At 48.2% G+C, this 17,625-nt stretch overlaps 1 protein-coding gene across 1 annotated transcript in view; it reads right to left on the bottom strand.

The window, feature by feature from the left end:
• LOC135179633 (catenin alpha-2) overlaps positions 1-17,625 on the bottom strand; it is an 898,848-nt gene that overhangs the window by 76,843 nt on the left and 804,380 nt on the right. Inside the window, exons 13-14 of the mRNA XM_064151673.1 lie at positions 16,916-17,067; positions 8,607-8,720 (exon numbers count right to left, since the gene is read on the bottom strand). Coding sequence (XP_064007743.1) covers positions 8,607-8,720; positions 16,916-17,067 — 266 coding nt within the window. The remainder of the gene's footprint in view (positions 1-8,606; positions 8,721-16,915; positions 17,068-17,625) is intronic.

Raw genomic sequence — 17,625 nt, 5'->3', positions numbered from 1 at the left:
CAAGGCAGCTGACTGGAGCTGCCTGCAGGTGTATCTCAGGCTACCAAGAGTTTCAAGTCAGCCAAGGTAGCTGACTGGAGCTGCCTGCAGGTGTATCCCAGGCTACCAAGAGTTTCAAGTCAGCCAAGGCAGCTGACTGGAGCTGCCTGCAGGTGTATCCCAGGCTACCAAGAGTTTCGAGTCAGCCAAGGCAGCTGACTGGAGCTGCCTGCAGGTGTATCCCAGGCTACCAAGAGTTTCAAGTCAGCCAAGGTAGCTGACTGGAGCTGCCTGCAGGTGTATCCCATACCACCAGCATCACACTCAGGACAAAGGGGGAATGTTGTGGAGGAGAGTGGGCTTCTTACTTGGGTTCCTAATAACCTTGCTCATCCCTCTGCTCCCAAAGATGACATTCCCATTAAGTGTGAGCACCCAACACCTGCTGGGCTGAGCAGAACTTTAAATACTTCTCTGGTAGTTTGGAAGATGTCCCCCTCCCCCCAATTCACTGGACTAACTCAGCTGGCTGGAGGTTAAGAAATGAAGGTCTATTTTACAGCACAGCACACATTTACAAGCATATATACACAATATATAGAGCTACTTACAACTATGTACAGGTTAAAAGGAATACAGAAATGCAAAACTCCTCCCAGACAGCAGAACTGCTCAGGAGGGCTCTGAACCAACTCCTCTCCTTTTATTCCCACCTCCTTCCTTATCTCAGAAGGCTCACATGCAGGGGTAAGATTGCCAGATAAGGAGTTAGAAGAAGAATGATTAGTGTGAGTTACACAGGACCAGGCAAAGGAGATTATGAAGCAAGCAGCAGCCAGAAAGAGACTGAGAAACTTTGTTATTCTTTCTTGGGTTTATGTCCCTCAGCACAACCAGTGAGCGATACAGACATCACTATTATTTTCTCTTCACAGCCAATGATCTAATTTCCCTCATTAAAATATTCCAATTGACCTCAAACTGGCACAATCCCAAGCAGCACTACAGGCTGGGGACAGAGCGGACGGAGAGCAGCCAGGTAGAAATGGACCTGAGGGTGCTGGGAGAGAGGTGCTGAAGATGAGGCAGCAGTGCCTAGGTGGGCAGCAGAGCCAATAGCATCCTGGGCTGGCTCAGGAGCAGTGTGGGCAGCAGGACAAGGGAGGTTCTTCTGCCCCTGTGCTCAGCACTGCTCAGGCCACACCTGGAGTGCTGTGTCCAGTTCTGGGCCACTCAGTTCAAGAGAGATGCTGAGGTGCTGGAAGGTGTTGAGAGAAGGGCAGCAAGTCTGGTGAGGGGCCTGGAGCACAGCCCTGTGAGGAGAGGCTGAGGGAGCTGGGGGGTGTGCAGCCTGCAGCAGAGGAGGCTCAGGGCAGAGCTCATTGCTGTCTGCAACTCCCTCAAGGGAGGCTGTAGCCAGGTGGGGTTGGGCTCTGCTGCCAGGCAAGCAGCAATAGAACAAGGGGACAGTCTGAAGTTGTGCCAGGGGAGGTCTAGGCTGGATGTTGTTAGGAAGTTGCTGGCAGAGAGAGTGATTGGCATTGGAATGGGCTGCCCAGGGAGGTGGTGGACTGGCTGTGGCTGGAGGTGTTGCAGCCAAGCCTGGATGGGGCACTTAGTGCCATGATCTTGTTGACTGGCTAGGGCTGGGTGTTAGGTTGGACTGGATGAGCTTGGAGGTCTCTTCCAACCTGGTTGATTCTGTGAGTTTGTGATCTTGGAGGCCTCTTCCAACTTGGTTAAATCTATGATTCTGTGATCTTGAAGGCCTCTGCCAACCTGGTTGATTCTATGACTCTATGATTCTGTGATCTTGGAGGTCTCTTCCAACCTGGCTGATGCTATGACTCTATGATCTTGGAGGTCTCTTCCAACCTGGTTGATTCTATGACTCTCTGATCTTGGAGGTCTCTTCCAACCTGGTTGATTATATAATTCTATGATCTTGGAGGCCTCTTCCAACCTGGCTGATTCTATGACTCTGTGAATATGATTTACATCTGCAGGAGAAGGCAGAGTGAACCTCTGTCAGCAGCAGAGCTTCGCTGCTTAACCCAGCACTGAAATTAGCTATGCCATGCAAGAGAACAACACGAGAAGCAAACTGTAACGAACGTCTACCTTTCAATAACATTTAGTGCTCTAATTGCTTCTTGGAAGATGCTCAAAAGGCACTGAGCAGGTTGCCACTAATCTGCATCGACAGCCTCAACAAGGCAGAAGGTTCCCTGCCTCCTGCAAACCCAGGGAGAAGAGAGAAGTCTGCACAATTACAATAATCACTTCTGAAGATCAAATGGACACTTCCAATAATGCTTCCCAAGTTGAGCTCCTATTTGGCTTTAGGGGTTCTGAAGCCAGCATTATGCATTTAATGGGGTGTGACACATCTTTAAGTGTCATTACATTTCTTCTTGTTTATGTCACTTCCAATCAGCCGAAGCCTTACTCTGAGCATCCTCAAAATGCTCCTGGCTTTTAAAAATTCATCCTTGACCTTTTCCAAAACTGAAATTAAAAAAGGTTATAAACAGCAGACCAGGGAAAATAAATAAAAAAAGAAGGAGAAATTTGCAAGTTAATCAAATTAGAATTCAAAACATGAGTTTTAATTAGGCCTTATCAATGCAACTCAGCAGTTTCAAATGTTAGTGCATTTGTCTTCCCGTGGCAAAGTGCAGTGGAAAGTCAGGCTAAGAAATAAGTATAGAAAGAAGCCACAGAAAGCACCAGGAGTGATGAGTTAATGGCAGTTAAGAGGATGTGGAAGGAGCAGTAGGACTTTGGAAGCTCATCTATATGGCTACCACATGCAACCCCATGCAGAGATACAGGCTGGGGTGGGAGTGGCTGGAGAGCAGCCAGACAGAGAGGGATCTGGGGGTGCTGATTGATACCCACCTGAACATGAGCCAGCAGTGTGCCCAGGTGGCCAAGAGAGCCAGTGGCATCCTGGCCTGCATCAGGAATGGTGTGGCCAGCAGGAGCAGGGAGGTCATTCTGCCCCTGGACTCTGCACTGGTTAGACCACACCTTGAGTGCTGTGTTCAGTTCTGGGCCCCCCAGTTTAGGAGGGACATTGAGATGCTTGAGCGTGTCCAGAGAAGGGCAACGAGGCTGGGGAGAGGCCTTGAGCACAGCCCTACGAGGAGAGGCTGAGGGAGCTGGGATTGGTTAGCCTGGAGAAGAGGAGGCTCAGGGGAGACCTCATTGCTGTCTACAACTACCTGAGGGGAGGTTGTGGCCAGGAGGAGGTTGCTCTCTTCTCTCAGGTGGCCAGCACCAGAACAAGAGGACACAGCCTCAGGCTGTGCCAGGGGAGATTTAGGCTGGAGGTGAGGAGAAAGTTCTTCCCTGAGAGAGTCATTGGACACTGGAATGGGCTGCCCGGGGAGGTGGTGGAGTCGCCGTCCCTGGAGCTGTTCAAGGCAGGACTGGACGTGGCACTTGGTGCCATGGTCTGGCCTTGAGCTCTGTGGTAAAGGGTTGGACTTGATGATCTGTGAGGTCTCTTCCAACCCTGATGATACTGTGATACTGTGAGGCAAGCTGAAAGAGTTTGGCCTGGAGAAGAGAAGGTGCTGGGGAGACTTTAGAGCAGCCTTCCAGTACTTAAAGGAGGCTACAAGAAAGCTGGGAAGGGACTTTTGATGAGGGCTTGTAGTGACAAGATGAGGAGTGATGGCTTTGAGCAGGAAGAGGGGAGACTGAGACTCAGATTAAGAAGAAATTCAAGCAAAGCCTGGCTGGGGCACTTAGTGCCATGGTCTGGTTGATTGGCCAGGGCTGGGTGCTAGGTTGGACTGGATGAGCTTGGAGCTCTCTTCCAACCTGCTTGATTCTATGAAATTCTTTCCAGTGAGGGTGATGAGACACTGGAACAGCTTGCCCAAAGAGGTTGTAGGTCACCCTCCAAACCTTTCCACAGTTCTATGATTTTGTGATTTTTGTCCTCCTTCAGTTTGCATTGGGATGTCTGGAAGCCACCTTGGAGGAGCAAGCTCTGCAGGACTTGGGTTACTCACTCCTGTGAGGAACACTGGAAACCTAAAATCATTAGATTCAACCCAGAAATTTGAGTATCAGGTTTGGGCATGTTTTTAACATCCCCTCCTATCTTTGCAACTCTGGTTTTAAGTAGGTCACACTCAAATTTTCCATTTTTATTTATCAGAAAGGACAAAAGTTGAAAATCAGCACTCCTGGTAGCTCAGCAGTGAGCCTCTGAGAGCTTTAGCAGTGTCAGTAGGACAGACTTTAAAGGTATTAATCCCTAGGAAAAGGCAGCTCAATGATATTATCAAAGCAACCTGCTTTAAGTGGAAGGTGGCCCTGCTCATGGTGTAGGGGTTGAAATAAGGTGATCTTGAAGGTCCTTTCTAGCCCAAAACAACATGAGGTGTTGAAGAAGAGACTGGATGAGGCATTTAGTGCCATGGTCCAGATGACTGGCTAGGGCTGGGTGCTAGGTTGGACTGGATGAGCTTGGAGGTCTCTTCCAACCTGGTTAATTCTATGATTCTATGATCCTGGAGGTCTCTTCCAACCTGTTTGATTCCATGGTTCTATGATTCTATGATCTTAGAGGTCTCTTCCAACCTGGTTGATTCTATGATCTTGGAGGTCTCTTCCAACCTGTTTGATTCCAGGATTCTATGATTCTATGATCTTAGAGGTCTCTTCCAACCTGGTTGATTCTATCATTCTATGATCTTGGAGGTCTCTTCCAACCTGGTTCATTCTATCATTCTATGATCTTGGAGGTCTCTTCCAACCTGGTTCATTTTATGACTCTATGATTCTATGATCTTGGAGGTCTCTTCCAACCTGCCTGATTCTATGATTCTATGATGCTGTGATTCTATGTCCTAGAAGGAGTTTCTCTGTGGGCAGCTCCAACTGGGACACAGTGTTTTAACATTTCTGTTCCAGCTGCTGGAGAGCTTTCAAGGAAGCTACATCCTACAGCAAATGCAGCTCATGGATTTCACAGAATCACAGAATGTCAGGAGTTGGAAGGGACCTCCAAAGCTCATCCAGTCCAACTGCCCTGCCAGAGCAGGATCACCTAGACCAGATCACACAGGAACACATCCAGGCAGTGCAGAACACTCATAGAGGTCTGGCTCATTTGAATTAGAATCTAGGGGAAGAAGTTGCTCAGGTATTTGCTTTAAAAGTTTTGTATATTGCACACTAAATAAATCAGCTGAAATCTAAACCCTTAAATAAATCAGCTAAACTCTCAGCCCCGTTCTATTTCAGTTGAATTTCTGGTTCTGCAAATAAGATGCATGTAAAGCAAACACTGCCATTGGCTGAGCCACTTTAAGGCACAGCTGTAAAACAGAGGAACCTGTACACTTCAGCCTTCTTTTGGGTTTGGGTTGCTTGGTTGGTTGTTTTTTTAATTACAGCTACCAGAAAGATAACTTAACAGGAGAATTAGTTCAGTGAACTTAAAACTAAGCTTTTTGTTCACCCAGTGTTAAGTTACTCAGGTAAACTCACAACCTGGGGTTCATGGAATCATAAAATGTCAGGGGCAGGATGGGACCTTCTAAGCTCATCCAGTCCAACCCCTCTGACACAGCAGGGTCACCTAGAGCAGATCATACAGGAACACATCCAGGTGGGTTTTGAATATCTGCAGAGAGGGAGGCTCCACAGCCCCCCTGGGCAGTCTGTTCCAGGGTTCTGTCACCATCACAGGGAAAAAAAATTCTCCTCCTGTTTCCATGGAACTTCCTATGCCTCAGCTTCCACCATTGCCCTTGTCCTGTCATTGGGCATCAGCCAGCAGAGCCTGGCTGCAGCCTCCTGGCACTCACCTGCACATCTTTATAAACACTGATGAGGTCACCTCTCAGTCTTCCCTCCAAGCTCCAAGCCCCACCTCCCTCAGGCTCTCCATATAACAAAGATGTTCCATTCCCTTCAGCATCTTTGTGGCTCTGCACTGGACTTTTTCAAGCAGGTCTATGTCCTTGAACTGGGGAGCCCAGAGCTGGACACTGTACTCCAGATGCAGCCTCATCAGGGCAGAGTAGAGCGGTAGAAGAACCTCTCTCGACTTACCCACCACAGTCTTAATACACCCCAGGGGCTTATCTATTGAAACTGACCTGAAGTACTAATCACTTTCTGGAGTAAGGAAGCTGAGAGAGAATAATAGACTGGATCTTCACAGGCTCACAGGCTCACAGGGTGTTAGGGGACGGAAGGGACTCAAGGAGATCATCCACTCCAACCCCCCCTGCCAGAGCAGGACAATGCTATCTGACACAGATCACACAGGAACACATCCAGACAGGGCTGGAAAGGCTCCACAGAAGGAGACTCCACAACCTCTCTGGGCAGCCTGTGCCAGGGCTCTGGGACCCTCACAGTAAAGAAGTTCCCCCTTGTGTTGAGCTGGAACCTCCTGTGCTGCAGCTTACACCCATTGCTGCTTGTCCTACCCCAGGCAGCAGTGAGCAGAGACTGTCCCCCCACTCCTGGCAGCCCTCAGATACTTATAGACATTGATCCAATCCCCTCTCAGTCTTCTCTTCTGTAGACTAAGCAGCCCCAGGGCCCTCAGCCTCTCCTCATCAGCCATGCCCTCCTGTCCCCTCATCATCCTCATAGCCCTCTGCTGGACCCTCTCCAGCAGATCCCTGTCCCTCTGCAACTGGGGAGCCCAAAACTGAACACAGTATTCAAGATGAGGTCTCAGCAGGGCAGAGTCTACTCTTCCCTTGATCTGCTGGACACACTCTTCCTAATCCACCCCAGGCTCCCCTTGGCCTTCTTGACCAGCAGGGTACATTGCTGTGACACAGGTACCTTGTTTGCTGTGCCATGGGGAACTTATTTGCTGTGCCATGGGTAATTTGTTTGCTGTGCCATGGGGAACTTGTGAACTTGTTCTTGGGTAACTTGTTGTTGGATCGTAGGAGAAGTTCTTCAGTACGAGGGTGATGAGACCTCCCAGCATTGCATTGCTGTGGCCTCCTCTCACCCCACTCCAAGAGGTCCCTACCTCTGCTTTGCTGAGGACTCCTGAGCTGACCCCAGCACTGCAGGTGGGGTCCCAGCAGAATCCCCTCTCTCCACTTGATGGGGATCAGCCAGGACACCTGTGGCTCTGCGCTGTGAGCACACAGTGCCAGTTCACGTCCAACTCTGCACCTCCCAGCATTCCTAAGTCCTCCTCCTCAGGGCTGCTCTCCATCCCTACCTCTTTCCAGACCCTAGCAATAGTGAGGTTCACCCCAACCCACATGCAGGATGTGGCACTTGGTCTCCTGAGCTTCACACAAGCTCACTCATTGAGCTTGCCCAGATCCCTCTGGATGGTATCCTGTCCCTCAGGCTTGTCAACTATGCCTGCTCAGCTTGCTGCCATCAGCAAACTTACTGAGGGTGAATGGTGTCATTTGCCCCTAAAATTATACTCTGATTAGACTCTTTTTTAGCTCCCTGAGCTGAGCAGCCCATTTAATAAAAGGTAAACATTCATCAGAGGGTGGCAGAGTCTTGAGTGTTAACAAACTCCACTTTTCCAGCACCTGTGACCCCAGAAGCACTCATCAGCTTAATTTGCAATCCCCATGCAGAAGCGAAGGTCACAAATCACAGCAACTGGAGTTTATCATGATGTAATTACCCTGGTAAAATTACATTGACTCAGTAACAAATGCCTTCAATTACAATTAAATTACAGGGACTCCTTGGTAGCTTAAACAGATCTTCTTGACAGGTTTGCACACTGGGAAACATGACTAATGTGAGACTTGTCTGGATGCAGCACATGGTGCCCTGATGGGATTTCCTTTGTGTTTAATTGTTTAATTTGCTGATGACTCCCATGGCTTCAGCACACCCCAAACCTGCAAGGCTTTCTCCTACCTTGTGCTAGTTTGAAGCAGGCTAGAATGTTTTGGTGAGAAGAACTAGATTACAGGCTGTGGAAGGAAAACAATGGTGATGTCTGCTTCCCTCATAGGCTTGCTGAGATGTATAAGAACATAAGTCAAAGCATAGATAAGGCACTCGGCATCACTCTCACTTGGGCTGCTGGCCGAGCTGCATCTCTAACCTCAGCATCCATTTTGGTACTAATCCACTTTGCTTCCTAACCCTCTGGCCAAACCTCCATTCTTCCTTGGGACTGGGGTAAGGTTGAGAGGGGTAGGGGGAAGCTGAAGGGGGGGTTGGGAGCTCCTCCTGGGGATTCAGGTTTCTGGGAGGGCTGCTGTGTGTCTGTATTACCTTTTTTACCTCGTACATTTCTGTCTATAACTGTATATACTGTAAGTATCTGCTTGTATATTGTGCTAGCTGTAAATATAAGCTTCATTCATATTTCCAGAGCTGGCTGAGTCTAGTCTGGGTGATTTCTAAAGCGTGGGGGGGCAGGGAACACCCAAACCATCACATACCTATAGCTGCAGTGGGAGTTAGCAACCGAGAGAAAGCATCGCACGAGCCTAAGGAAGAGCAATTGGTAAGATCAGTTGAGACTGGAAGCCACCTTAGCACAATTTGCTCTTGTCCTTTCCTAAGTGACCCTGCAGATTTGAAACCACTGCATTTGCATTCTAATGTAGAGCCTCTGTAGCTAGCCAAGGGTTCATACTCACCCTTGCACTCTGGCCAGCAATAAGTTGATCATCTTCAGTCTGAACGCTCGTTCGGCTGCGGACGTCGTAATCTTCCTGCTCAAAGTCTGAATCATCCTCAAGTTCTTCAGGGGTCTAGAGAGAGAGAAAAAGCACAAGAGAGGGGATGACAAGTGTATAAAGGACACAGACAAAGTCTTGTGTACAGTAAGTTCCTATTTCATTGACTACCTGCCCAGAAAATTCTGCTTCTCTTTCCTTTTAAATTAACTTGTCTGCCTAAGCAGTCAAGAACTGAAATTGAATTGTCTTAAAAATTAAGTTGTTCCAGCTCTAGTTTTCTTCACAAATGGCAGTTATCATTACCTTGCTGAGACTTTTCTGCACTCTGTTAAGATGATGAATGCAGTTCCAGGAACAAATACCCTTTGGAAACACAAAACAACTGGACTGCACTATTTCAAAAGGATGTTGTTTCATCTAGAAATGGACTCTAATGCTATTATATTACTGGGATCTCCATGTAATCTTCAGAAGAGAAAGCAAATACCTGGGGAGAAAAAGCAACTAACATCCTGGAAGAAAAAGAAGTTGGCAAAGCAAATAAGATCTTTCCCCTTTCAAAGACAATGTAAATGATATCACTTGGGTTTGAAGCAAATGGAAAGTTTATAATCTGCTTTATCTTGTTGGTTTGCTTGGTGCTTTTCAGATAGAGAGCTCTGGAATTTGCCTCATTCCTTAAAGTGAAGCCACTTTACCTCCATTGCTGGGGCTACCAATGGTGTGAAGGTCTTTGGGCAGAGTGATTAAACCTAGTTATAGATATATGGTGCCTTCAGGCTACTTAAAATGTTGGAGGGAGGGAGAAAAAGAGATTCACAGATACTTAATGCATCTGTTTATCTGGGAGGGTACCAAAAAAATCATAGAATGGGTTAGGTTGGAAGGGACCTCAAGGATTGTCCAGTTCCAACCCCCTGCCATAGGCAGGGACACCTCCCCCTAGAACAGGTTGCCTCATTCAATCTGGCCTTGAACACCTCCAGGGAGGTGGTGGAGCACAGAAGCACCCAATGTGATCTTTGATCACATTGGGTGCTTCTGTGCTCCACCACCTCCCTGGGCAACCTGTGCCAGTGTCTCACCACCTCTACTGTAAAGAAATGAGATGTAAACCAGAAGTGAGCCTACTTCAGCTCGCTGCTTGGAACTGTATTTAATATACCCCAGTGCAAACCCAGACATACCCTTTAAAAGGGCATTTACATTCCATGTTATGCTTCTATAGCATCTAGTACAACAATCTGGCCACAAGTAACTGAGGCAGGTGGTAATAGAGCAAGATCCCAGCAAGTCTGCAGAGAGATCCTCACCTTTCTGGATACCCATCAGCTTCAGTGTGGGCCAACCAGAGCAGACAAAATCATCTGTACTGGCTCCACAACCTCCCTGGACAAGCTGTGCCAGTGTCTCACCAGAAGTGAGCCTACTTCAGTTCACTGCTTGGAATTGTATTTAATATACCCCAGTGCAAACCCAGACATACCCTTTAAAAGGGCATTTACATTCCATGTTATGCTTCTATAGCATCTAGTACAACAATCTGGCCACAAGTAACTTAGGTTGGTACAGCCCAGGCCAGTGGTAATAAAGCAAGATCACAGCAACTCTACAGAGAGATCCTCACCTTACTGGATACCCATCAGCCTCAGTGTGGGCCAACCAGAGCAGACAAAATCATCTGTACTGGCTCCACAACCTCCCTGGACAAGCTGTGCCAGTGTCTCACCAGAAGTGAGCCTACTTCAGCTCACTGCTTGGAACTGTATTTAATATACCCCAGTGCAAACCCAGACATACCCTTTAAAAGGGCATTTACATTCCATGTTATGCTTCTATAGCATCTAGTACAACAATCTGGCCACAAGTAACTGAGGCAGGTGGTAATAGAGCAAGATCCCAGCAACTCTGCAGAGACATCCTCACCTTACTGGATAGCCATCAGCCTCAGTGTGGGCCAACCAGAGCAGACAAAATCATCTGTACTGGCATTTCGTGCTTGGAGACAGCATCAAGTTTGCTAGCAGAGGTGCTAATCATTGCCAGTTGTCATTACAGCTCTGTCTTGAAGATGCTCAGTCACTAGGAACCGCTCCAAAGTCTCTAACGTAAGGCAGAGAAGTCTTTTGGTGGTGTTTATGTTACAGCCTGGTTTCCACCATGAAGTGCACATCACTTTGTAAAGGAAATCAGCTGCTTTGCTAGCTACATGGTGAAATGCACAGGGTGGAGAGAGTAAACCACAGAGCCATCTTCGTCTGCCTTCAAGAGCATGAATTAAATATGTGCTGTGATGCTGAGCGCTGGAGGAAGAAATAACCAAGGGTGACAGTATGGTAATGAAACCCAGGCTGCACCTCGGAAGGAATGAGTGTGCAAACACAGCCAAGGACAGGCAGGAGATGAAGTTTAGGGGGAAAAAAAAAATGAAGTGTGGTTTCTCTAGTGCCACACAGCCACAAAAAGGAATAAGATTGGTAGCCATCGTAGAACCATAGAATCGAGCAGGTTGGAAGAGACCTCCAACATCATCCAGGCCAACCTAGCACCCAGCCCTAGACAAGAAACCAGACCATGGCACTAAGTGCCTCAGCCAGGCTTGGCTTCAACACCTCCAGGGATGGTGACTCCACTACCTCCCTGGGCAGCCCATTCCAATGCTAATCACTCTCCCTGCCAACAACTTCCTAACAACATCCAGCCTAGACCTGCCCTGGCACAACTTGAGACTGTGTCCCCTTGTTCTATTGCTGCTTGCCTGGCAGAAGAGCCCAACCCCACCTGGCTACAGCCTCCCTTCAGGCAGCTGCAGGCAGCAATGTGCCCTGCCCTGAGCCTCCTCTGCTGCAGGCTGCACACCCCCAGCTCCCTCAGCCTCTCCTCACAGGGTTTGTGTTCCAGGACCCTCCCCAGCCTTGTTGCCCTTCTCTGGACATGCTCCAGCAGCTCAACATCTCTCTTGAATTGAGGAGCCCAGAACTGGACACAGCACTCAAGGTGTGGCCTGAGCAGTGCTGAGCACAGGGGCAGAAGAACCTCCCTTGTCCTACTGTCCACACTGCTCTTGAGCCAGGCCAGGATGCCATTGGCTGTCCTGGCCACTATTTAGTTCTCCTTCATGAATATAACCTTCATTTTGCTTCCAAGTCCAGAGTTTGTTTGATAATTCACACTTGGGGATAAATTCCAATTCATTGGGGTCCAAATGAAACCCACACCAAATGGCCACGTGTGGAAAGAGCAGACTGGGCTGAGCCACACTTAAGAATGAGAAAAGCTGCCACTGTGGTTCTCCTAACTGCAGAGAGAGTTTCTGCCCTAATAACTGAGGGAATCTCATAAGGAGCTGTGAAAATAGCAAAATGTAATTTAATCCCTGTGCAGTAATAGAAAAGATGCTGGAACTAAGTTATTATTTTCTACCTTATTTTTAGGTTCTATAATTATACTCCTAAATGTATTTATGCTGCTTCTGAAGTTGTGGAAATAGACAAAAAAAAAAAGAAGAAGAGATTTCTTTTTATTCTGTGGAGATCATCATCATAATCCTCAGTGCAAAAATGAGTCTTCTTGCTCCTCCAAAGGTACAATAAAAGCTCTCCTTTTCAGGGGAAAAGAGGAGAGATTATCTCCCTTTTCTTCAGCTTTACCAGAAGTAATAATACCAACAGAAATTAAATTAAGAAGTGGCTTTATTTCCTCTGTGGAATGAGGGAATCATCTCAGGTAAACTCCATCTTTCACGGCATGCACACGCACAATTACTGCCTGAAAATGACTGTGCAGGTCATTCTGAAAGGTTTGCAAGGTGGGTTTGGGAGGTTTTGGTGGTTTGGGGGTTCTGGTGTGGTTGTTGTTGGTTGGTTTGCATTTGCTTTTTAACAATCCTGCAAGACAGTGAGAGCTTGCAGCCCAGAATGCAAATGACATCCTGGGCTGCATCCAATGCAGTGCTGAGAGCAGATCATAGAATCATATAATTGAACCATAGAATCAAGCAGGTTGGAAGAGACCTCCAAGATCATCCAGCCCAACCTAGCATCCAGTCCTGTCCAGTCAACTCGATCATCACAGTATCATCAAGGTTGGAAGAGACCTCACAGCACTAAGTGACTCATCCAGGCTTTGCTCCAGGGTCAGCGACTCCACCACCTCCCTGGGCAGCCCATTCCAATGCCAATCACTCTCTCTGCCAACAACTTCCTCCTAACATCCAGCCTAGACCTCCCCTGGCACAACTTGAGGCTGTGTCCCCTTCTTCTGTTGCTGGTTGTCTGGGAGAAGAGCCCAACCCCACCTGGCTACAACCTCCTTTCAGGGAGTTGTAGACAGCAACTCCAGAGAGGTGATCCTGTTTCAGTCTTTGAGAACCCTTTCATTCAAGAACTTTCTTCCTGTGTCCAAACTAAGCCTCCCCTGGTGCAACTTAAGGCCATTTCCTCTTCTCTTACCACTTGTTACTAGGAAGATGAGAGCAATACTCACCTCACTACAGAGATGCTGGACTAGATGACCTTTAAAGTTCCCTTCCAACCCAACCCATGCTATGATTGTGTATCTATGGATTTTCCCAGTCAACTCACAAGGATAATGAGTCCATTTATGGGCTTCAGTTCTCTGCCTGGGTAAGGAGAACTGCATTTAGCTCCATAAATAAGTTGGTTTTCAGAGTGCAAAAATACATCTTCTTAATTTGGGTAAGCAGATTTCTTTAACTGATGTCATACCAGGGAGGGAAAGTAGTAGTGATGACAATTGCAAATGTAACTTGGGGTGTTGCTAAGGAGAAATAAGTTGGTTTTCAGAGTGCAAAAATACACCTTCTTGATTTGGGTAAGCAGATTTCTTTAACTCATGTCATACCAGGGAGGGAAAGTAGTAGTGATGACAATTGCAAATGTAACTTGGGGTGTTACTAAGGAGACTGGGAAACCTGCCTGCTGATCCAAGCTAGTAGCTATAATAACAATAAGGCAGCAAGGAAAGAAGGGAATGTGCCTCTAGAAGCTAAAATGGTGCTTTATGCTTAGCAGAAACACCTCAACCAGTGTGGACAGTGTTGTGGCAACCTGTCTGGCACAACTCTGATGTACAGTGGGCTGCTGGAAGCCAGAAGTCTACACAGGAGATGGAAAATGATGGATTTATAGCACATCTGATATGTCTCAGGAAGGTATCTGCTTATAGCAGATATGATCATGCCTCAGGAAGCAATTTCAAATGACTCATGAGAGGCTACAAAAGATGTCAGCTCGACACTGGAATTATCTCCCAAGGGAAGCAATGGATTCCCCTACACTGGACAGTTTTAAGACTCAGCTTGATAGGATGCTGGGCCAGCTCATTTCAACTCTATTACCTAGAAAAGTTGGACCAAATGATCCTTCAGGTCCCTTCCACCCTGGCATGCTGTGATTCTGTGGTCTGCTTAGAAGTGGATTTTGCCCTAAGAGAAGACTGGAAATTCCTACTACATGCTAAGGAACGAGATAATCAAAGGCAAAAAGAAGATCCTTTACTATGCAGCTCTCTCATTCCAGCCCAGCCCAGCAGATCTGCAAATATCCCAAGGCTGCAGACCCAGCAAATGGACTAGGTTGGCCTCCATCACCAGTCGTGGCAATAACTCAAGCTACCTGAAATGAGCACTGGCTACAGGAATGGCATTTATGTTTTGCAGCTGTAAAATTAAGCCTGTCACAAAGCTCTTTCTGCAGATGTTAATAGTTTGTGACAGATGACTAAAACAAAGCTATTTTGGAGTGCTCCAACTGCCTGAAGTACCACAGCAGCACCACAAGCCCAAGTGCACGTTACCTGCTTGCCCAAGGGGATGAGTTGTTTGAGAAATGGGACTTGCTCCATCAGCTTGCTCTGTGTTTTCCACCTAGTTTTCACTGGGGTAGATTGAAAGTAATTTGCCTTTCAAATACAACTTTTCTATTGCTGAAGAGGTGCCCCAAATGGGGTTTGATTTGGTGTGGGTTTGTTTGGTTTGTGCACTATTCAGTGTCTTCATCAATGGCCTGGATGAGGGAACAGAAGGCACTGGCAACAAGTTTGCTGATGACACAACGCTGTGGAGTGGCTGCCACACACCCTCAGGCTGTGCTGCCTTCAGCAAGACTTAGGCTGAGAGTTAGGCAGGGAGAAATGGAATGTTGAAACAAGGGCAAGTGTAGAGTCAAGGACAATCCCAGGGAACAGGCTGGGGACTGATCTGTTGGAGAGCAGTGAAGGAGAGAGGGACCTGAGGGTCCTAGTGGATGGGAGGTTGACCATGAGCCAGCAATGTGCTCTGGTGGCCAAGAAGGCCAAGGCCATTCTGAAGTGGATTAGAAGGGCTGTGGTGAGTAGGTTGAGAGAGGTTCTCCTGCCCCTCTAATCTGCCCTGCTGAGGCTGCATCTGGAATATTGAGTCCAGTTCTGGGCTCCTCAGTTCAAGAAGGGGAACTGCTTGAGAGAGTCTGGCACAGAGCCACAAAAATGATGAAGGCTGTGGTGAGGAGAGCCTGAGGGAGCTGGGACTTAGAGCTTGGAGAAGAGGAGCCTGAGGGGTGACCTCATTTCTGTTGATAAAATGTACAGGGTGAGTGGCAAGAGCATGGAGCCAGGCTCTGCTGGGTGATGCCCAACGACAGGACCAGGGGCAATGGTGGAAGCTGAGGCATAGGAAGTTCCAAGGAAACAGGAGGAGGAATTTTTACTCTGTGAGGGTGACAGAACCCTAGACCAGGCTGCCCAGGGTGATTGTGGAGTCTCCCTCTGTGGAGATATCCAAGACCTGCCTGGATGTGTTCCTGTGTGATCTGCTCTGGGTGATTCTGCTTTGGCAGGGGGCTTGGACTGGATGAGTTTTGGAGGTGCCTTCCAGCCCCTGCCATTCTGTGATTTTGTGTTTGGTTGTTAAAACACCTTTGCAGACACCTTGCTGAAAAGCAAGACACACAACACACCTACTCTTACAACAACTATCTTGTTCTGCTGGGGGGGGTTTGATTGATTTGTGGGCTTGGTTTAGAAGCCATGCCTAAAGACACTGAACCAACTGGTTAGGCAGCACTGAAACATCACATTCTTTACCTCAGTAAACAGCCCTGCAGAGATGGAGGCAGCACAATTTGGCCACAGCAACCCCATGCAGAGATACAGGCTGGGGTGGGAGTGGCTGGAGAGCAGCCAGACAGAGAGGGATCTGGGGGTGCTGATTGATACCCACCTGAACATGAGCCAGCAGTGTGCCCAGGTGGCCAAGAGAGCCAGTGGCATCCTGGCCTGCATCAGGAATGGTGTGGCCAGCAGGAGCAGGGAGGTCATTCTGCCCCTGTACTCTGCACTGGTTAGACCTCACCTTGAGTGCTGTGTTCAGTTCTGGGCCCCCCAGTTTAGGAGGGACATTGAGATACTTGAGCGTGTCCAGAGAAGGGCGACGAGGCTGGGGAGAGGCCTTGAGCACAGCCCTACGAGGAGAGGCTGAGGGAGCTGGGATTGGTTAGCCTGGAGAAGAGGAGGCTCAGGGGAGACCTCATTGCTGTCTACAACTACCTGAGGGGTGGTTGTGGCCAGGAGGAGGTTGCTCTCTTCTCTCAGGTGGCCAGCACCAGAACAAGAGGACACAGCCTCAGGCTGCACCAGGGGAGATTTAGGCTGGAGGTGAGGAGAAAGTTCTTCCCTGAGAGAGTCATTGGACACTGGAATGGGCTGCCCGGGGAGGTGGTGGAGTCGCCGTCCCTGGAGCTGTTCAAGGCAGGACTGGACGTGGCACTTGGTGCCATGGTCTGGCCTTGAGCTCTGTGGTAAAGGGTTGGACTGGATGATCTGTGAGGTCTCTTCCAACTCTGATGATACTGTGATACTGTGTATCACTGATTTTAGCCAGACTCATTTGCTATCCCAGGCTGTAGATTTACACTGGGGGGGGGGGGGGAAGCCTCCAACATTCATCTCCACAACCTTTGAGGATCTTAGCAAATTAATGTTATTACTGCAGAAGCACCAATGACGTTTGCATCTATTGTCAGTTGTGATCAAATCTTCCCCTGGCTGATGAACACATTAATTGTGGTTCAGCTCCTAAAGCACCCTCAGCTCTTCACTTTGAGATGAGGTTTTTTTGCTGCTCAGGGTTTCGCTGCGTGCTTGCTGCAGGGTTAAGCTTGCCTGCCTTATTCCGAAGCCAAGCTGATTCCAGGATGGTTTTACATTCCTCCTGCCCAATAACACCACCCTCCAAGTCCCAGCTTTTACATCCCAGGTGCCTTACATACCCTTATCATCAGAACAGCTTTCCTGATGTCACGAACTCCATCATAGACCAGGCGGGAGGCATCTATGAACTCGTTCTCTTCAAAGGGCTGCGGGACATTGGCGCTCAGAGCTTCAATGGCAACTTCCACTTGTTCAGCAAAACGTGGCATCACTAGATGAAACAGAATGAAAGGCAGGAGGATTAGAAACCTTCTCTCAGGAACATTCCCCCCCCTGCCCTCGGGCAGAAGTGCTCTCCAGTAGGCACGGCACATCCTGGTGGTACAATTTCAAAGCCCACGGCATGGGTTTGTAGCAGCTGTCTGCGTGCAGAGCTCTGCTGTGTGTTCTGACAGCATGGGCTTCAGATTGTCTCCCCTAGCTGCATGACACAGAGTGCACATCTGGCTTTTAGAAGTCTGATTTCCACAAGACACCTGAGCTATCAGCAAAGTGCATGTAAAACTGGGATGAGAGCACAGCACACGTTCAGACCAAACAATCAAAGCAAAATGTAGCCATTGGGCCTAATTTAGGCAATTAACTGCACTCCAGCTCCTATCAAGGGATAATAATAATAATACAAGGCACAAAATGCAAAATCCAGCATGTTATTGAACATTCTGCTTAGAATCATAGAATCATAGAGTCAACCAGGTTGGAAGGGACCTCCAAGCTCAGCCAGCCCAACCTAGCACCCAGCCCTGCCCAAGCAACCAGACCATGGCAC

The sequence above is a fragment of the Pogoniulus pusillus genome, chromosome 11, assembly GCF_015220805.1.
Source record: "Pogoniulus pusillus isolate bPogPus1 chromosome 11, bPogPus1.pri, whole genome shotgun sequence".
Lineage (NCBI taxonomy): Eukaryota > Metazoa > Chordata > Aves > Piciformes > Lybiidae > Pogoniulus > Pogoniulus pusillus.
This window is presented reverse-complemented; position numbering and strand designations above follow the sequence as displayed.